The 22,576-nt window shown below is 43.0% G+C and overlaps 1 protein-coding gene across 1 annotated transcript in view; it reads right to left on the reverse strand.

Annotated features, from left to right (window-relative positions):
* Positions 1-2,007: 2,007 nt before the first annotated feature.
* The window catches only part of pibf1 (progesterone immunomodulatory binding factor 1), a 155,306-nt gene continuing 134,737 nt past the window's right edge, over positions 2,008-22,576 (reverse strand). Inside the window, exons 16-18 of the mRNA XM_070891392.1 lie at positions 15,795-15,879; positions 8,536-8,712; positions 2,008-2,632 (exon numbers count right to left, since the gene is read on the reverse strand). Coding sequence (XP_070747493.1) covers positions 2,579-2,632; positions 8,536-8,712; positions 15,795-15,879 — 316 coding nt within the window. The 3' untranslated portion in view covers positions 2,008-2,578. The remainder of the gene's footprint in view (positions 2,633-8,535; positions 8,713-15,794; positions 15,880-22,576) is intronic.

A 22,576-nucleotide genomic window follows, 5' to 3' on the forward strand; every position in this document is an offset into this window, starting at 1 on the left:
ATATGTAGTATGTTGAGCCAAGGTAGTGAGATTCAATCCCTCACACTACTGTGTTTACTATCTCTGATGTACTGATGGGTATGGGAAGAGGGAACAAAAGAAATCGGAGCAGGAATAGATGATTTGGCCCCTCGAGCCTGCTCTGCCATTCAATAAGATTATGGCTGATCTGATTTTGGCTTCAACTCCACTTTCCTGTCCGCTTCTCATCACCCTCGACGACTCCATCATTCAAAAATCTGTCTATCTCTACCTTAAATATATTCAATGACCCAGTCTCAACAGCTCTCTGGGGTAGGGAATTCTGAAACTATGCCCCCTAGTTCTAGATTTTCCCACGAGGGGAAACATCCTCTCTGCATCTACCCTGTCAAGCCCCTTCAGAATCTTGTACATTTCAATAAGATCATCTCTCATTCTTCTAAACTCAAATGAATATAGGCCCAACCTGCTCAACCTTTCTTCATAAGACAACCCCTTCATTTCAGGAATCAACCCAGTGAACCATCTTTGAAGAGCAATGCCTCCAGACTGCTCCAGTACATTTATTGAGATTTGCCTCAGGGCAGGATTAGTGGAAGCCAGGGAACGAGTTACGCTGCAGGCAGTGTAAAACTGAGGGAACCTGGAAGAAATCAGGAAGATTACGATTTTAAAAAAAAGGCACAATTATAATCCAAAGTCTCCAATAAATTAAACCTATTATTTCTATAGACAACTAAACACCTGAAATATGTTTTACAATGATGTTACAAATGAGAAAGCTCTTGTATTAAAGAGAAACAATGCATTAGCAGAACACTAACTAGCACTTGAAAACCTTGTTATATTGATAAACTGGCCATTGAAGCATTACCATGAGCTTGGCGGCACATTTGAGGGCCTGGTCTTCGAACACTCTTTTCCTCAAGCGGCCGAAGGCTGCACTGGAGTCGGCGCTTGTTGACAAGAGGCTCCCGAGGTATGGGAAATGGTCCACGTTGTACAGGGCCGCACCGTGGATCTTGATGACTGGGGGGCAGTGCTGTGCGGCGGGGACAGGTTGGTGGAGGGCCTTTTGTCTTACGGATGTTTAGTGTAAGGCCTATGCTTCCGTACGCCTCAGTGAATATATTGACTATGACTTGGAGTTCAGCCCCTGTATGTGCGCAGACGCAGGCATCGTCCGTGTACTGTAGCTCGACGACAGAGGTTGGGGTGGTCTTAGATCTGGCCTAGAGACGACAAAGGTTGAACAAGTTCCCACTGGTTCTGTAGTTTAGTTCCACTCCCGGGGGGGGCTTGTTGATTGTGAGGTGGAGCATGGCAGCGAGGAAGATTGAGAAGAGAGTTGGCGCGATGATGCAGCCTGTGTGGCTCAGAGACATGGACCATGTACAGTAGACACCTCCAAGTAGCTGGAGAAATACCACCAACGATGTCTCCGTAAGATCTTGCAAATCCCCTGGGAGGACAGACGCACCGTTAGCGTCCTTGACCAGGTCAACATCCCCAGCATTGAAGCACCGACCACAATCGATCAGCTCTGCTGGACAGGCCACATTGTCCGCATGCCTGACATGAGACTCCCAAAGCAAGTGCTCTACTCGGAACTTCTTCACGGCAAACAAGCCAAAAGTGGGCAGAGGAAACTTTTCAAGGACACCCTCAAAGCCTCCTTGATAAAGTGCAACATCCCCACCAACATCTGGGAGTCCCTGGCCAAAGACCGCCCCAAGTGGAGGAAGTGCATCCGGGAGGGCGCTGAGCACCTCGAGTCTCATCGCCGAGAGCATGCAGAAACCAAGTGCAGGCAGCGGAAAGAGCGTGCAGCAAATCTGTCCCACCCACCCTTTCCCTCAACGACTGTCTGTCCCACTTGTGACGGGGACTGTGGTTCTCGTATTGGACTGTTCAGCCACCTAAGAACTCATTTTTAGAATGGAAGCAAGTCTTCCTCGATTCCAAGAGACTGCATATGATGATGATGATGAAAGCATTACACTCATATAAAATAGTGATCAGATATAAATTATAATAAAATCTTTATTAATATTTTGTTTTTAAACATATACAGTGCAAGATCACAAATGTAACTTGGTTATCCATTACAAGTAATAAAATAAACATGCGACTGTATATTAATAACACTGACATCCTGGCCTTTATTTGTACAAATAAGGGTGTATTTACACTACAAGTTTAGTATCAGCACAATGGGGTTTAGCCATTACACCGATGCTAATCTTATGCGCTGTAAACAGGGTTTTAATGCTTGAACTAACTATGGAGCGAAACAGAGCGAGACCCCCTACTCCAGGAGTCTCACTCGGCTTTGCTCTGCTGTCATGTCAGGCCTTGCCTGCGGATTCAGGCTGCATTTGCACTATAACTGCAGTATTAAGCTTCACACCGACACTACAGCTATAGTGTAAATGTGCCCCCGAGTGGTTCACAAATGACAAACAGATAACTGGAAACACAGCACTTGGAATTAGAAAAACCTACATCTTCAGTTGTATGGTCATGTTACAGAATATTAGCCATGTGATGAGGTGCAGAATCGCCAACGGTTTTTTTTAAACACACTACAAAAAGGTCAAGTATTTTTCTGTTTCAACTTTGTGTACCAGGCAGGACATTCTCGGTTTGTCTGCAAGAAAAAAATAATTCAGATTAGGAAGAATGCAGAATCTGTAATCTATTTTATATTCAGGGATACCTTAGGGGTAAAAATATGTCAAAGACCCACCCACTACACAATTTAAGGAGGTGGTTCTAGGAGGCACCCTTGCAGATGTATTTACTTTTTTGACACAAATCCTAGTCACCTAATTATTACACAGAGCAGAGGTGTCCACACTCCTGGCTTCATGGACCACACAGCCGTGTACCATATCACCTTCTTTATTTGCATGTTGTCATTCAGTTGTATATATACCTCAAGTTGCTGATGCCAAGAGTTCTTGTTCTGATTGAGGAATTATCCACTAATGAGGCAACAATAACAAAAAAGCTCTTTCCTAACCTACTACCTCACAAAACAATATATGTACACATTGGACTGAGTTGCCCAGACTGCCAGGGCTTGAGGGCTCGAGGGTTACAACTTGGACACCCCTGGCTTAGAGGCAGAGAACTAGTTATTTCTTCATTGAGTGAAGACTTATCAGTTTGCCATGAAAGACTTAATTTACAAATAGTTATTTTGTGTAATTTTAAATATATTCTTCCCTCATTTATTCTTTCCCACTCCCCTCCCTGCCACCGTACGTACATCATCATTTTCCAGGTGATAGTGTGTAGGGTAACTTAAGGCCAGGTCTCTAATATTAATCTCAATTCAGATATTAGATCTATATCAGAAATCCGTGAGTGAGATACCTGCTGATATTCTTTCCCTCCATCTGTAAAAATACCTCTACTCAGTACCTTTCCCAGACATCATGAACAAGCTCAAGAGTGACAGTACGAGAAACTATTACTGTAGACCCATGTCCTCCTATTCTGTGGCTGTTATTTGCACCACTAAATCTCTAGCAATTTGAATGAAAACAAGAGTCATTTTCAATGTCAAAACACCTGCACAACAGTTTGTTGCCATTTTAATTTTTGATAGTGGTGTAAAAATAATGCTGAATCTTTTGTCACAAATATCCAAGCTTTCCTGCTCCATTATCAAATGTGTTTCAAAATAAATGTCATCCTGTTTAAGGGGCCAGCTGTGCTTCTGAAGGTTCTGATCGACATAAACATTGCAACAAATGAGGCACAGTGCCCTGTAGAATATAGAATTATAGAATGGTTACAGCACAGAGAGGCCATTTGGCCCGTTGAGCCCGTGCCAGGTCTCTGCAGGAGCACTTCAGCTAGTCATAGAAACATAAAAAATAGATGCAGGAGCAGGCCATTCGTCCCTTCGAGCGTGCATCACCATTCAATATGATCATGGCTGATCATGCAACTTTAGTACCCCATTCCTGCTTTCTTTCCATACCCCTTGATCCCTTTAGCTGTAAGGGCCACATCTAACTCCCTTTTGAATATATCGAATGAACTGGCCTCAACAACTTTCTGTGGTAGAGAATTCCACAGGTTCACAATTCTCTGATTGAAGAAGTTTCTCCTCATCTCGGTCCTAAATGACTTACCCCTTATCCTTAGACTGTGACCCCTGGTTCTGGACTTCCCCAACATTGGGAACATTCATCCTGCATCTAACCTGTCCAATCCCGTCAGAATTTTATATGTTTCTAGGAGATCCCCTCTCCCCTGTCCTTTTCCCTCGTCTGCAAATGTTTTTCCTTAAGGTACTTATCCAATTCCCTTTTGAATGCCACGATTGAGTCTGCCTCCACCACCCTGTCAGGCAATGCATTCCAGATCCTAACCACTTGCTGCATAAAAAAGATTTTCATGTCACCTTTGGTTCTTCTGTCAATCACCTTAAATCTGTGGTCTCTGGTTCTCGACACTTCCGCCGAAGGTAACAGTTCCTCTCTATCGACTCTGGCTAGACCCCTCCGGATTTTGAACACCTCTATCAAATCTCTTCTCAATCTTCTCTGAACAACCCTAGTTTCTCCAGTCATTCCACATTACTAATATCCATATTAGTGATCTCCACTCAAGTCAGGTTAACATGAGTGGTATGACAAACAACTTTGGGCATTAAGTAAAACACTGAACTGCAATCCTCCAAACTCAGACTATTAATCACATCACTCCTCCTCCATATGCATGATTAATCCATTCTCAGTCACACCTGAGGATTGTTTCTACACCTTGATCATAAACATATATATAACAGAGGTAAAACTGAAGGGGTCTACACATATACAATAATGGAGGCTTGCAAATACATGAGTTATCCATTCAGAAAATAGCCTAGTCTAGCAGTGGAGGGAACCTATTATGTCCACACGTACCTCCAAGAATCAACGAATGTCAATGTGGTGACAAGTCGTCACAACAGTGCCAACTTTTTTTCCATGCCTCCATTATTATTATCAAAGGTTAAGGTCGGCAGTAGTAAAAACACTTTAATCCTCAGATTGGTACCTTGAATGAGCCTGTCTGGATACTTCTGGTACCAATGTGCGAGGTACTGCTGTTCTAGGAGCCAGTGCTGTTTTCTCCCCAGATTTTCCTTCTTTCACTTGAGGCTAGTGAACTCAGTGCTTTTAAATGGACATCATATTTTTTAAGCTACACGTGCAGCTAGTGTACTCAAAAACATTCTGCTCATACAGGCGTGACATCCAAAATCTGAAACCTCGGGACCAAGGCCATTCCGGATATTTCGGAACGTCTTTGCCTGGGCCAAGGAAGGGGGGGGTCAGTCGGGCTGCCGTAGATCGGTGGTGTCGGTTGGGCTGAGGGTGTTGGTCGGGCCGAGAGGGGGGCGGGGTGGGAGGTGTGTGTGTGGTCGGTTGGGCCGCCAGAGGTCGGGTCGGAGGTGTCATTCATGCAGAGGCCGAAGGGTTTGGGCGGCCCAAGGCCGGGCGAGGTCGGGGGTATCCGGATTTTGGAGCATTTTCTGGTTTCTGGATGACCCCGCTACAGTTCGGCCCGGTGTCCGGAATCCGGAACATTCCAGATTTTGGACGTCGCACCTGTATACAGAATACTTTCTGTTGTCAGATCCTTTAGCACAGTTATTTTTTTATGAGGTAAATTGGTGTCTATTCTACTCTTCTTTGTGGTGTGCTCCCACCCTTCAGTAAATGATTTCCTGTGAGGCAAAGTGTGAGAGACTGAGACTTTTCTTAAAACATGTAATAGAAATTCTGAAAATTATACTTATATAGACTGACATCAATACAAAAGCAAAATACTGCGTATAATGGAATCTGAAATAAAAACAGAAAATGCTGGAAATCTCAGCGGGTCAGGCAACATCTGTGGAGAGAGAAACAGAGTTAACGTTTCAGGTCGATGACCCTTCGTTAGAACTGACCCTTCGTTAGACTGACATCAAAATCATCTTCACATATGTTTCAGTTTTTGTTGAAAGTTTTTTTTAAAAAAAAGTCCCATTTTGTAAAATTATATTATACTTTCCCTGTTCATTTATCACAGCATGAGATTACATTAAATTATATAAAACTAAAACCTCCCGGCACGTGATCCATTACATGTGCTCTAATTACAGGCCCTGGGCCTTCCCATTAGCCTTTTTGAGTGACTGTGTAATGTCTGGAGCAGCTCGACCATTGCTAATAAATTACATCACTTGTAACACAAGTGCTTGGCAAGGATGGAAGCTGATATGACAATAATGACACCCAGCGAAATAGCTTCTCATAGGGATTAGCATTTGCTTGATCAAGGAGGTAGGGAACTTTGAGGGGTTTCAAACACACATTGCACCGTTAAGATTTATTTCTCTTTCTTCTTGTGTATCTTTATTTTTCCTTTATGAAAAAGCTAATAGCACTGAATACCTCAATATGAAACAAAGATCTCTGCAAAAAAAATACTTTTTTTTTTATTGAGAACTATGTATTCTGTCCAATAAAAGCAGGCAAGACAAGTAACATTTTGGAATGCGAATGAAAGTTGATCCCAACTGCTGGAAATCTGGAAAAGGCTTTTGCCCAGTACCATCATGCCTTTTGTCATTTAATCTCTCCTGCTTTCCATCCTATCACAAACCTTCCCTTTCGTTCTTTCCTCGCCTTTGCACTTGCCTCAAACCTGTTGTATCTCTAACTTTTTCCAGTTCTAATGAAAGGTCATCAACCTGAAACAACTGTTTCTCTCTCTGCACAGAAGTTCCTGATCTGCTGAGTATTTCTAGCGTTTTCTGTTTTTACTACAGATTTCCACCATCCACAGCATTTTGGTTTTGTACGAGGCTGTAGTTGCTGGGTCAATTGAAAATTGCAAGACTGAAATCGATAAGATTTTTGTTCGGTAAGGGTATGGATCAAGGAATATGGATCAAAGGCAGGTAAATGGAGTGACGTTGAGGCATTCAGGGGTACTTGACAATTCGGAAGGACAGACAGAAAGGAAAAGGAGGTGGGGTAACTCTGTTGATAAAGGATGGAATCACAGCAATAATGAGAAACGATATTGGCTCAAATGATCAGGATGTTGAAACAGTTTGGGTGGTTGAATTTTAAATTCAGATGGAGGGCGAGAAAGTTGGAGCTCAAACCAGCGTACTAAGCTTAAATAAAGGAGACTACAAAGGTATGAGGGCAGAGTTGGCTAAAATGGACTGAGAAAATAGATTAAAGTGTAGGATGGTTGATGAACAGTGGCATACATTTAAGGAGATATTTCATAACTCTCAAAAAAATAAAAGAAAAGATAGCCATCCGTGGCTAACTAAAGAAATAAAGGATGGTATCCAATTAAAAACAAGGGCATACAAAGTGGCCAAAACAAGTGGGAGGCCAGAAGATTGAGAAGCTTTTAAAAGCCAGCAAAGAATGACTAAAAAAATGATTAAGAAAGGGAAGATAGACTATGAAAGTAAACTAGCACGAAATATAAAAACAGATAGCAAGAGTTTCTATAGGTATATAAAAAGGAAAAGCTAAAGTAAATGTTGGTCCCTTAGAGGACGAGACCGGGGAATTAATAATGGGGAACATGGAGATGGCAGAAACTCTGAACAAATATTTTGTATCAGCCTTTACGGTAGAGGACACTAAAAATATCCCAACAGTGGATAGTCAAGGGGCTATAGAGGGGGAGGAACTTAACACAATCACAATCACTAAGGAGATGGTACTCAGTAAGATAATGGGACTAAAGGCGGATAAATCCCCTGAACCTGATGGCTTGCATCCTAGGGTCTTAAGAGAAGTAGCGGCAGGGATAGTGGATGCATTGGTTGTAATTTACCAATATTCCCTGGATTCTGGGGAGGTCCCCGTAGATTGGAAAACTGCAAATGCAATGCCACTATTTAAAAAAAGAGGCAGACAAAAAGCAGGAAACTATAGACCAGTTAGCCTAACATCTGTCATTGGGAAAATGTTGGAGTCCATTATTAAAGAAGCAGTAGCAGGACATTTGGAAAAGCATAATTCAGTCAGCCAGAGTCAGCATGGATTTATGAAGGGGAAGTCATGTTTGACAAATTTGATTGAATTCTTTTGAGGATGTAACGAACAGAGTAGATAAAAGGAAACCAGTGGATGTGGTGTATTTGGACTTCCAGAAGGCATTTGACAAGGTGCCACATAAAAGTTTACTGCACAAGATAAAAGTTCACAGGGTTGGGGGTAATATATTAGCATGGATAGAGTATTGGCTAACTAACAGAAAACAGAGAATTGGGTTGGCAATGAGTAACTAGTGGGGTGTCGCAGGGATCTGTGCTGGAACCCCAATTATTTACAATCTATATTAACGACTTGGATGAAGGGGCCGAGTGTAATGTAGCCAAGTTTGTGGACAATACAAAGATGGGAGGAAAAGATGTGTGAGGAGGACACAAAAAACCTGTTCCTATATTTCATGTGACTGGAAGAAGCCTAAATATTTGAATTGGAGAAAAGATGAAGTCTTCTTTGCTTCAGATTAAAAAAAACTTACAAAAAGAGTTGGTTTCGGTTTGTAGATGTTTTCATCCTCATCTGGGGGAATGCTCAGAGACAATTTTGTTGCACGTGGAATAGGACTGCTTTGGACCTCATCTCTGGAACCTGGCAAGCCGCCACCATACTGCTTGTTACGCAAAGTTATCAAAACTTGCTTCATTACTGCCAATTCCTGCAAAATATAAACATAACTGGGATTAAAAGTCATCAATACAGACAGGTAACACAGTCACAAAATATTTTGCTGCCTGTGCAATTTCATTGCCAATTGCAGCTAATTTATTTCTGCTGCCTTTATTTAAAATTAAACGAATTGAAAGACACACCTTGAATTTCTAAATACTGATCTAACACACAAATATTGGCTATGTGTTTTAGGCCAAGTTACCAATGAGTGACTTCAATTAAGTCCTCAATTTGCAAAATTAACTGTGAAATTGACCACCTATGAATTATTTTTAATGGCAACTGGGCACTTTAAATGTACCTTCATCAACCACCTAACAGTGCGGTGCACCCATTTTGTACGGCTGCTATTTACGTACAGTTTTACTGACGCGGCAATAACTGACAATGTAATGCATGATATTCACCACGTCATTACTTTCTCATAAAAAACGGTTGCCTACTTTTGATTCTGGGTTCAGGCAGAAATGACACTGGAAAATTAAGCAAAATGTGTAGGAAGCTAGCATAATGGTCCCTCCCCATTTCCCTTCTGAGAATTTGGTGACCTGACGAGGAAAATCTAGGTTAGGAGTCCATTTGAAAAATGTAAACTCAATTTCTTTAAGAGCAAAGTGAGGTAAAGCTTTTTGAATTATACATGCTTAATAGAGAGCTTCCTTTACAATCAAGCATTTATCGTATGCAAAATCATTTACAGTTTGGATTCTTTTTTGGGAAAAAGTAGTTATCTCAGTTTACAGCGGGGATATTGAGATTTTCAATTAATAATTGATATCACAATATTTATTCATATCATTTTGGTCCAAAAAGTTAACAATTATTTCTACATGAAAAACATATTTAAAATCAAAATTACTTAATGTAAGTGACCAGGCATTTAGTAATTCATATATAAAAAAAAACTGTCAGTCTAGTGCAGCTGTCCTGGAAGGTATCACAGTTGATGTTAACTTGTTGATGAAGATCAGACCAGCACGGCATGCAAAATGACTCCAGGGGGATTTACAGGGTAGCTCTACACATAAAGTTGACAAGTTGTGATGTAAAACATATACACTCTCAGTAAATAACTGAATGATCAAAGTAGCACAATTTAATCTGATGAGCATACTATCAAAGATCTATGCTCCAAGCATAAAGTTTACAAAAAATAGGCCACTACTTAAAGATTTGGTGGATTGTAAGATAAAAATAGCAAGAAAGATCTAGTTGCCAAACACTCCTGTTATGCACTGTGGGCTCTCTGCCAATTTTCATGCCAGCTGAACCTCATTAACTCGACATCTGGAGATGCGCTGGGCCAACATTTCTACAAACATCTTTAAATGACACAAGCAGGTTGTCTCCTTCAACGTGCTGCCATGGATTTCATTAGTCTATTCAGTTATAAAGTACCTCAAGTGAGATCTTTTTAAGGGACAAGGATAGGAACAAATTTATTGTTATATCAAGTGTGCTTAATGCTCCCCCTGCCAAAAAAAAGTGAACCTGTCACTTTCAGAATAACTCGTATAGCTCTGACCTTTGGCTGGATTTTATACTGACAGTAATGGCTGCAAACTGATTTAGAAATTTAAGGATTACAGGGTACATATGATGGCTCTCAAATTATCACACTGAAGTATAAGTGAAAGAAGCTCGTTATTTAAAACTAAGGGGGAGAAATTTGGGAGCGCCCCAATTTGGGAAGGGCCATCGCTGTCGGCTCTGCATTGCTACAGGTTAGCTCGTCGCCGACGGCAGCCGCGATCTGGCCCGATCAGCCCCAAGCACTCCAGAATTCTGAAAAATTGCCGGTATACATTCGCAGAACTTTTCAATTACTGCGCCAACACCCCCTTTATCTTGCGCCCCCGAAGCGTCCAGCCTCCCAAACGACGCCTCCTGCAGCTGTCGGTGTTGTTGCCTGGTGATGCTGCTGAGAGCAGAACCGAGGTTTGGGTCTGGGGCGATGCGCAGGACGATGATGTCACAATCACCGGGCGCAGGAGATCGTGGCACTGGGGGTTACCGCTGCTGCGAACCTCATGGGGTCATCAGCGCCCCGTTATCGCCCCCCCGGAGGTGATAACTGGAGGCACAAAGGAGGCCATTTTCGAGGCCTAAGTCTCCGCATGTGTGACAACAGATACAACTCCATAGTGTGTATTAATTAGAACTGCATTATTCCTTTCTTACTAAATTTTACAGAATAAATTAATCGCGTCATATCGACACACTCCCAAGTACCATAAAAGCAGATTCATAAATTGCATTACAACAAAGCAATGTGCAGTACAAGATTTTACTGTAACACTTGGTTCTGCCAGGAAAATTATTGTACTTTTACATAACATTTTGTCCACAAGAAAATGACCTAAATATTACTTTACAATACCAAATTTCATAATCAGTGCTTCATTATTGTAGAATTAGTTTGTACATTGAACGACTTTTTCTTGAAATAATAAATTGCTAGGAGTTCAAATACCACCACGGCAGGTTGAGAATTTGAATTTAGTTTAAAAAAATCTGTAAATAAAATGTTAGCAGTACAGTTGACCCAACTGGCTCACTGATGTCTTTTAAGGGAGTGTCCGTGGATGTTGTCTATATGGACTTCCAGAGGTATTTGATAAGTTCCGCACAAGAAATTATTAGCAAAAATAAAAGTGCACGGACTTGGAGGCAACCTCAACTGTGGCTAACAAGGGAAATTAGGGATAGTGTTAAATCCAAGGAAGAGGCATATAAATTGGCCAGAAAATGAGGACTGGGAGAAATTTAGAATTCAGCAGAGGAGGACAAAGGGTTTAATTAGGAGGGGGAAAATAGAGTATGAGAGGAAGCTTGCTGGGAACATAAAAACTGACTGCAAAAGCTTCTATAGATATGTGAAGAGAAAAAGATTAGTGAAGACAAACATAGGTCCCTTGCAGTGAGAATCAGGTGAATTTATAATGGGGAACAAAGAAATGGCAGACCAATTGAACAAATACTTTGGTTCTGTCTTCACGAAAGAAGACACATATAACCTTCCGGAAATACTAGGGGACCGAGGGTCCAGCGAAGGAAATACTTATTAGTCAGGAAATTGTGTTAGGGAAATTGATGGGACTGAAGGCCGATAAATCTCCAGGGCCTGATGGTCTGCATCCCAGAGTACTTAAGGAAGTGGCCCTAGAAATAGTGGATGCATTGGTGATCATTTGCCAACAGTATATCGACTCTGGATCAGTTCCTATGGACTGGAGGGTAGCTAATGTAACACCACTTTTTAAAAAAAGAGGGAGAGAGAAAACGGGTAATTATAGACCGGTTAGCCTGACATCAGTAGTGGGGAAAATGTTGGAATCAATTATTAAAGATGAAATAGCAGCGCAGTTGGAAAGCAGTGACAGGATCGGTCCAAGTCAGCATGGATTTATGAAAGGGAAATCATGCTTGACAAATCTTCGAGAATTTTTTGAGGATGTAACTAGTAGAGTGGACAAGGGAGAACCAGTGGATGTGGTGTATTTGGACTTTCAAAAGGCTTTTGACAAGGTCCCACACAAGAGATTAGTGTGCAAAATGAAATCACATGGTATTGGGGGTAATGTATTGACGTGGATAGAGAACTGGTTGGCAGACAGGAAGCAGAGAGCAGAGAAAAACAGGTCCTTCTCAGAATGGCAGGCAGTGACAAGTGGGGTGCCGCAGGGCTCAGTGCTGGGACCCCAGTTATTTTCAATATACATCAATAATTTCGATGAAGGAATTGAGTATAATATCTTCAAGTTTGCAGATGACACTAAGCTGGGTGGCGGTGTGAGCTGTGAGGAGGATGCTCAGAGGCTGCAGGGTGACTTGGACAGGTTAGGTGAGTGGGCAAATGCATGGTAGATGCAGTATAATGTGGATAAATGTGCGGCAGATTAGGAAAAGAGGAGGTGCAATGAGACCTGGGTGTCATGGTACCTCAGTCATTGAAAGTGGGCATGCAGGTACAGAAAGCGGTGAAGGCGGCAAATGGCATGTTGGCCTTCATAGCTAGGGGATTTGAGTATAGGAGCAGGAAGGTCTTAATGCAGTTGTACAGGGCCTTAGTGAGCCCTCACCTGAAATATTGCGTTCAGTTTTGGTCTCCTAATCTGAGGAAGGACGTTCTTGTTATTGAGGGAGTGCAGCGAAGGTTCACCAGACTGATTCCCGGGATGGCTGGACTGACATATGAGGAAAGACTGGATCGACTGGGCCTGTATCCACTGGAGTTTAGAAGAATGAGAGGGGATCTCATAGAAACATAGAATTCTGACGGGACTGGACAGGTTAGATGCAGCAAGAATGTTCCCGATGTTGGGGAAGTCCAGAACCAGGGGGTCACAGTCTAAGGATAAGGGACAAGCCATTTAGGACAGAGATGAGGAGAAACTTCTTCACTCAGAGTGTTGTTAACCTCTGAAACTCTCTTCCGCAGAGAGTTGTTGATGCCAGTTCGTTAGATATATTCAAGAGGGAGTTAGATATGGCCCAGACGGCTAAAGGGATCAAGGGGTATGGAGAGAAAGCAGGAAAGGGGTACTGAGGTTAATGATCAGCCATGACCTTATTGAATGGTGGTGCAGGCTCGATGGGCCGAATGGCCTACTCCTGCACCTATTTTCTATGTTTTTATGGGCTGGAAATTGGCTGTGAGGTACGAGACAGCGAGCAGAGAGGGGTACTGAGGTTAATGATCAGCCATGACCTTATTGAATGGTGGTGCAGGCGCGAAGGGCTGAATGGCCTACTCCTGCATCTATTTTCTATGTTTCTATGGGCTGGAAATTGGCTGTGAGGTACGAGACAGTGAGCAGAGATAAATGGTATGTACTCTGATTAGCAAGGATCTGTGCTAGGTCTCAGTTTTTCACCATATTTATCAATGACTTGGATGGAGGAATAAGAGTTGTATATTCAAGTTTGCAAATGACACTAAGATGGGAGGTACAGTAAGTAGTGTAGATGTGAGCAAGAGGTTACAAAGGGACGTAGACAGATTAAGTGAGTGAGCAAAAATATGACGAATGGAGTTCAATGTGGGCAAGTGTGAGGTCATCCACTTTGAATCCAAGAAAGATAAATTGGCGTATTTCCTAAATGATGAGAAACTAGGAACTGTGGAGGAGCAAATAGATTTGGACGTCCATCTACATAAGTCACTAAAAACTAGTGGACAGGTACAAGAAGTCCAAAGGAATGTTGGCTTTTATCTCAAGGGGCCTGGAATATAACAGGGAGGCATTTATACTTCAGTTGTATAGAGCCTTGGTCAGACCCCATCTGGAGTACTGTTTTCAGTTCTCGGCTCCGCACGTCAGGAAGGATATACGGGCTTTGGAGGGGGTGCAGTGCAGATTAACCAGAATGATACCAGGGTTAAATTATGAGGGCAGGTTGTATAAACTTCACTTTTATTTCTTCAAGTATAAAAGATTGAGGAGGTGATCTAACCAAGGTGCTTAAAATGATAAAAGGATTCAATCGGGCTGTAAAAGAGTATCTATCTCCTCTGGTGGGGGAAATCAAAAACAAGGGATCGTGATCTTAAAATTAGAGCCAGGCCATTCAGAGTTAAATCAGGAAGCAACTTTTCACTCAAAGGGTAGTCGAAATCAGGAACTCTTTCCCACAAAAGGCTAAGAATGCTGGGTCAATTGAAGCTTTCAAAACTGAGATCTAAAGGTTTTTGTTTGGCAAGAGTATCAAGGGATATGGAGCAAATCAGGTTGAGGTTCAGATGAGCCATGATCTAATTGAATGGTAGAACAGGCTCCAGAACTGAATGGCCTACTCCTATTCTCATGTTCCAGTCAGTTGTGCACAGAATTAAAAGTATTGTATTTTCATTTATGTCCTTTAAAACCAACACAAAAGCATAGTTTCAACAAGTCTGGGTTTGATTCAAAACCAGGCCTTAGAGGAGCAAACATATTATCCTACTGCATTGTACAATCAAGTTTCCAGCTGATGTTTGTTTTATGACCTAAAAAGTTCAGCATTGAGAATACAAATGCTTTGAAGAACCTCGCAACAGTGAACACAGTAATTAAAAAAAAGAAATTACAAAAGTGTACAAGATTTATGCTACTTATGATGCATAGAAAACACAGATTTCAAAATCCATTAAGACAATTTTATTTTCTAGAGTTTTTCTTTAAGAGGTGGGCAGTGCTTTGCCTCATAAGTATCTCTATAAAAGTATACAACATTACAAGTTAATTATCAAATGTATGTTACAATAGTACCATCTTTGAACCCTTTGAAATGGTCGGAAGCAAAATAAATACTTCTAGGTAGAATTTATTTTAATGTTTTCACAAGGGGTAGATTTGCAGCTGTGTACATTATACATTAAACTACATTTTGCAAATATATGTAAAATGAGTTAATGGGAATTATACTTTCTTATAAATTTCTTGTAGTAGTCCTGTAAATGTGTTAAGATAGTAAAGCTCACTAATCTTTCCCATCAGGTACTTTCTCAAAAGCTTTTCATTAATGCTCCAGGGACAAAAATTACCGTTGCAATTCATAGAGCATTTGACCTAGCTGCACTTGCTCTTTCCAACCTTTCATTCTACTCTGACCTAGAAATGTGTAGAGCTTTTATTTAATGAGTCAATCAACATGACAATAACTTATTTCCTGGGGCTTTGTTACACAGGTCCTCTTTCAAAGAAAAACATCTTTCAATTTCCCCCATGTATTAAGCAATGCCAATGTGGTGCAGTCACCACTTGTATATTGTGACAACGTTGTTAGATTTCAAAGGTCCATGGAAACTCTCAGTTTGGTAGCTGGATCAACTATTGATACCACTTAAGTGCAGACAACCCTACAAATTCGCAGTGCCTTGGTGTTTATAGCAGTGTCTGTTCTGATCCATCTACTGTGGTATGAAGCACAATTGTTAGATTTTAAGGAAGGTCAGAGATTCAAATAGATTACTTTCTTCAGTACTAATGTACACTGCCACAAATGTTAAGGCACAACCACTACATTAAACCTTTTCTTTGACCATTTGCATCTGCCAATTACAAGATAATTAAAAAAAGAAATTACCTCCCGCTGATTCAAGAGTCTCTCCAGATCTGCTGCCATTTGGTTCTTCATGCGAAGTAAAGCTGCTTTTTCTTTATTTAACCGACTGAAAGAAAAGCAGATCCATTTGAGTATTGCAAGGATACCACATGTCTTAATTAACAAAGGCTTTTTTTTCCCGGTTGTGTACTTAACTTACCAGGTTAAGTGAACAGGAACTCCATGTAGTAATCACAAAAATACTACAACTTCAAAGACTAATACATGACCACTGCCTTTAAAAACATATTCTATAAACAAAGAGTATCTTTAATAAAAGCAATTGAATAATGAGTGTTAAAAATTGACTGATATCACAACTGCGGGAAGGCATTGCTTGGAGGTTGGGTTTGAGAATTCACTCATACAAGCAGAGTTTGGTGTCTAACGTAACTAGGTTACGGAGAGACAAGTAGCTGCTGCTGAAGCTCGGCAACTCCAACAGGTGGAATGACCGTTCAATGGGTTATGGTTTGTGCCCATGTTGCAGTCAGAATGGTGGCAGAAACTCATCCACATATACTCACCATGCCATTCCTCAGTAACTGCTAGCGTCTGCTGTTTGCCGAGCAATATCTCAAACCCGTGCCTGGAAGCATGGGAGGAAAACCAAATTCTGTGGCAGGACTGAGAGGCCTGCAGCAGCTGTAATGGTCACTGGTTTCAGAGCCTACTTGCAGCTGTCCAAAAAAGAGTAGCAGCCAGAAGGTCTCCACCTTCATGCTTAAGAAAAAGTCGCAGAAGTTTGCACCTCAGCCCTGCTCAGATCTGGGCACAAGGGGTAAGGCCCACCATCAGCATCAGCTCCTGTCAAGCAAAGACCCAGGAGAAAGACCCAGGAGATGGTAGCTAAGATGACAATCCTGCCTCGTGCCCATTTTATCGCCATCTTTGCTGCTGCTCATGGTACGAGTGCATTACCTCCGGGTATTCTTGGGCGTATAAAGCTGCCACTGTATCATAATATGCTATTGTGAGTTTAATAGGAATAATTGTACTGACTGTTTTAGAGCATAAACAGGCCGGGAAACATCATGCCAAGTTGGTGGTGGGTCTTGTACCCGACACTGAACCGGTGATGTGTATCACGTACTTGCATTTTTGGGCTGTTTTGTGTTTTGAATTGGCTCAGTGCTTTTAGCAGCTCAGAAGAGGCTCACAAGGTCTACTAAAACCTTAGTTCTGTGTTACTGCTGTTTTTCCAGGTCGGGTCGTTGAAAGTTCAGTACTGAGAACCACATGTAGGTTGTCCATGCAAAGGAAAAGGGTATAATCGTGATCTTATGGGTAGATGGGATGCTAGTTCAAGGTACCAATTTTTCCTGTTCAATTTGCCATTAGGCAAACATTGCAATTTTCATTACTTTCCAAATACTAATCAAAGGCTGCTTAGCTGCAGACGAAAGGGCAGCCAAATTCTAACCTAACAGAAGCCAAATTATGTTAAATTTAACTTGCCATTAATCTGAGTAAGGTCAGAAGGAAGTATGACGATGCAGCATAGGGATTTTTTTTCTTTGTTTCCTTGCCAATTTTCATGGTGACAACATGTGATCAAGAAAATAGAATACCTGGGACTCGATAACAATCTATTGATGGCAAGAGACAGATAAAAAGAGAGCCGCCTGCAAGTGATACATGAACATGATACATGAGAGTCGGGATAAATGGGTCCTTTTCGGGTTGGAAATCGGTGGTTAGTGGTGTGCCACAGGGATCGGTGCTGGGACCACAACTGTTTACAATATACATAGATGACCTGGAGGAGGGGACAGAGTGTAGTGTAACAAAATTTGCAGATGACACAAAGATTAGTGGGAAAGCGGGTTGTGTAGAGGACACAGAGAGGCTGCAAAGAGATTTAGATAGGTGAAGCGAATTGGCTAAGGTTTGGCAGATGAAATACAATGTCGCAAAATGTGAGGTCACCTACCTTGGGGAAAAAAAACAGTAAAAGGGAATATTATTTGAATGGGGAGAAATTACAACATGCTGCGGTGCAGAAAGACCTGGGGGTCCTTGTGCATGAATACCAAAAAGTTAGTTTGCAGGTGCAGCAGGTAATCAGGAAGGCAAATGGAATGTGGCCTTCATTGCGAGAGAGAGATAGAGTACAAAAGCAGGAGGTCCTGCTGCAACTGTACAGGGTATTGGTGAGGCCGCACCTGGAGTACTGCATGCAGTTTTGGTCACCTTACTGAAGGAAGGATATACTAGCCTTGGAGGTGGTAGAGAGACGATTCACTAGGCTGATTCCGGAGATGAGGGGGCTACCTTATGATGATAGATTGAATAGACTGGGTCTTTACTCGTTGGAGTTCAGAAGGATGAGGGGTGATCTTATGGAAACATTTAAAATAATGAAAGGGATAGACAAGATGGAGGCACAGAGGTTGTTTCCACTGGTCGGGGAGACTAGAACTAGGGGGCACAGCCTCAAAATACGGGGGAGCCAATTTAAAACCGAGTTGAGAAGGAATCTCTTCTCCCAGAGGGTTGTGAATCTGTGGAATTCTCTGCCCAAGGAAGCATTTGAGGCTAGCTCATTGAATGTATTCAAATCACAGATAGATAGATTTTTAACCAATAAGGGAAATAAGGGTTATGGGGAACGGGCGGGTAAGTGGAGCCAAGTCCACGGCCAGATCAGCCGTGATCTTTTTGAATGGCGGAGCAGGCTCGAGGGGCTAGATGGCCTACTCCTGTTCCTAATTCTTATGTTCTTATGTTTTGCCAAATGCATCTTCCCTGAGGACTACTTCTGTCAAGAGGATTTCAAATATATTTGATTTCTTATGTTGCCTGTGAGAAGTTGACAACTTGTGCCAAAACAGCAAATAATTCTGTCCTTAACTGCACCTTGATTCTGCCAAAATACATTGTTGCTGTGGATGGTTCCCTTATTTACCATCTGGTTCGTTAAAAATAATTCACAGATATTTAATATGTCAGGGCTGTCAGAGGCAGCATCAGCAGCAAGAGACAAGTTACCCTAAGGCTATGAACACTTGTGTAATGTAAATTTAAGAATCTTTGTTATTTGGAAACATTGGGTTCAGTCCAAAAAGAAATAAATCGCACTTGGTGCCATTGAAATTGCTATTTTTTAAATTCAGACTCAGTCCACAAACTTGGGGAAGAAACCAGGCCAGGTAATTTATTTACCACCTCAAGTCCTAGCTCCAGATTATTAGCTGTTTTTATATTACACTTAAAACAGACATAATACTGCTATTGATGATTTGTAGGTTCTCTGATTGGAACTTGACAGTCCTGGCAAACAAATTCCAGTTTAAGTTAAAGTTCAACTAAAGTTCAATCTTTGCAAAACAGATTCACAACTGAACAAAAAAAAAATCGTCCAGTTTTGGTCTGAAAGATGCGACACTCCAAGTTTAATATGTGCATCCAACATAAATGTTAGAATACTTTTTGAAGTGGAACGCCAGTGGGTAAATACAAGTTGTGGTATGGTTGGTGCCAACAGAGAAAACTGGGGCCCTTTCCATTAGCACTTGGGTTGACTGGTCTGGTGAATTAGCAACAGGACTTGGGTAGGAGTGGGTCCGAAGGAGCAAAGGCCTATCCCCAGGGTGATTTTTGCCAGCGAATAATATCACACACTGATGAGGCCCTCAAAACAGTGATCAGTGTGAAATGCTGACAGTTGGCATATATGCAAGGAGGTTCCAAATATGAAATCTGCTATGTGTGACGTGAACTGCTCTCAGATATGGCTATGTTCCTGGTGCGGGGGGGACCAGTTTGTTCATTGTTAGGCAGGTATACGGAAAGCATTGCAGCAAGATGAATGTTTTGAACAATATAAATTTTGTCAGATGAAACCCAAGTCACATATTACATGTAAAAATGGAATTGGCTTCGGAGATAGGGCATTATTTGGTTTCACAGCATTCCTGTCCTAACCTGGGTAATGCAATGTATCAGATATAAATGCCTAGATTTTCCTTTTTAACAGCAGCATTAATCCATTAACCTTAGGTAGGTTAACGTCACACTAAATAATAGCAATAGGGAAATCTATTTGAAAGTTTTGTCTATGCTAGTCAGCTCCTATTTACTCTACAATACACACTACCCAAAGGCTGTCAAATGTACAGACATCATGTGTATGACATGCATCATGGGCCGCCCCGTCCTGTGTGAGAACAACACCACAGGTTGGGGCTATAAATAGAGCTGGAGCGCCGGGCCCAGGAACATTGTGGCGGAGGTGCAGCGAATGAGGGTACGGGGCCCAGAAGAGTCGAGTGCCCAGGGCCAGCACGGACCTGCCCCCACTGCGATATGTGCGTGCGGCAGAGCAGGTCTCCAGTCATCCTGGTTAATCCTTGCCACTGGATAAAGGCCTAGCTCTGTCGAGCCCGTGTGGTGGCTGATGTGCAACGGTCACCACACGTTAAAAAAATCACTCACGGGCATCTTTCAACCCCCCCCAACTGGAGTTCAGGACTGGAACATCGGGCCCTTCATTGAAACATCTGTGAACTCTCGTGGAAGCAAGTCATCCTTGTTCGAGGGACCGCCTATGATGATGATGACGACGACTCTACCTCTATACAGTCCACGTGCAGATCGCCAAAAATGGGCAATATTTCCGGCATAGGCGTTAAAAAAGGGGTTTCAGATCGCTGGTTTCTCGCCCATTCTCAAAGCACCTAGTCTCCACTGTTAAAAATGGGCGTTACCGTGAGTGATATTAAATGGGCGGTAGCATTACATTTTTTTGACCTACTGCCGTTAAGTGTGGCCGTCCCTAGCTACGGCATGGCAACGCTCGATTCCCGCGATTCGGGAGGTCAAAGGCCATCATGACATGCGCAGAAGAGGAGACAGAGAGAGAGGGAGTTCAGAGGGACTGAAAGCATGTCTGGGTGTGGTGTGGCTGCTTTGGGAAGAAGGTGGGAGACTTTAGAGCTTCACAGCAAGTAGGCAAACAAAAAGTAGCTGTTACCAGCCACATATTTTCCCGAATTTGGCCTATAATGGATAGAGGGGAGAAGGCATCACAACTGTGGAGACTGACGCTGGTGAGAGCAGTGAGGTGGGAAAGGAGCAGTTGGAGGGCGCAAAAGAGCCAGGAGATTCTCGGACGAGGCAAATGCCTTCCTCCTGCAGGAGGTCGAGTCACGCTGGGGTGATCTGACACAGGGAGGGTGTGGGAAGCCCACCCCAAAGGCATACCTGAGGATATGGGCCGAGATAGCAGAGATGGTCTCATCGGCGACCAACGATGTGTGTGAGGGCAACCAATACCGCAAACGATCCAACGACTTTGTGGGATCCCCAAGAGTAAGTATTATATTGATTTACATGTATTTATATAATGTGATTTGTAACAGTCATGGGCGACTATCATCAGATGTGAGGTCTTGCACTTTTACCGGGAATGTTTTACTCAAAGCCTGAGGTCACGGTGTACGTCTTTAGGTAAAGAATGATAATTTTCATAATAATCATGATTACATCTGTCGGTTATGTGTTGTATCAGTCTCTGTGACAGTACCTAGCAATGATATCACGCAATGATCTCATGCCATATGGCCCGTCACCTTTTGCAGACGAAGCTATCGACGATGAGGTCCGTGCAGAGGCGAATGGGTGGGGGGGGGCCACCAGTCCCCAGTGACATCACTGACATGGAGGAGTGGGTGCTCGCACTCGTGGGGAAGCACTCCCGGACAGCCACGGACCATCTGTGGAACCTGAAGTGAAGCCACGTGATAAAGCTTACATCATTGCGTGATGTAAAGTCAATAGATGCCACACCCACTCATATCCGAACAATCATATATGATAGATGATTTCTAAAATTGTCATGGAAATAATGATGGCCTAATGAAAATCATTGGAATGCAAATGTGTTGATGGTCATGAAATGTGATGTCTGCGATGGTGCTTTTGCTGTGTGTGGCGCTGGATTCACCTTGTGACCTTAGCACCCACTTCTCCTCTCATAACCTCATTTGTGTTTTGCAGCTCAGCCAGCAGCACGTCCCAAGGCAAGACCACAGAGGTCAGAAGGTGGGGGGCGTGGGGCAGGAGTCGGCGGATGATCCTAAATCTGGTGCTGAGTAGCTCCGATTCTCGCCCGTCAATCCGCTGGGTCTGTTCTCTACGGATGAGAGCGCGGACTTCGAGGAACCTGCATCGCCGCCACGCTCCAGAATCCATTCCACCCCAAGGCCATCAAGTGGTCCTCTGGTCATTCCCGCCTCCACTCTGGAGGTACCGGCCCCAAGCACTTCACCACAGGGCACCCCATTTGTCTTCAGGACGGCGTCGACCCCGTGGAGGTTTCGTGGACGCAGCAGGTCTGGTCCACGAGCGCCACATGAGAGCTGAGAGATGGTACAGTTGTCCAGGAGGACTGTCGACATTGGTGACCAGCTCATCGAAGCATTGAGGGGCATATCCGGACAGCTGGCCACCATGATCGATTACATTCCGTGGATGGCGGAGTCCCTGGATGCGATAGCCAGGAACACTGCTGCCGCAGGCCTCCCAGTGGTCCCCGAGCGCGGCACTCCACTCCTAGGTTCCGCACCACCACTGCGAACAACAGATGAGAGCAAGGACCAAGATTCTGCTTCTGCATCAGAGAATGTTGCCCCCTCGGCACCCCACCTCTCCCGTACCCGTTCAACGACCGTATCTGCCTTCATCCCCCTCAATGAGGCACCACCCGAGGAGCTCCTCGGCCAGGTGCCGTGGAGTGAGGAGGAGAAGGGATAGAGGTGGGG

Source organism: Pristiophorus japonicus, chromosome 10 (assembly GCF_044704955.1).
Source record: "Pristiophorus japonicus isolate sPriJap1 chromosome 10, sPriJap1.hap1, whole genome shotgun sequence".
In the NCBI taxonomy this organism is placed as follows: domain Eukaryota; kingdom Metazoa; phylum Chordata; class Chondrichthyes; family Pristiophoridae; genus Pristiophorus; species Pristiophorus japonicus.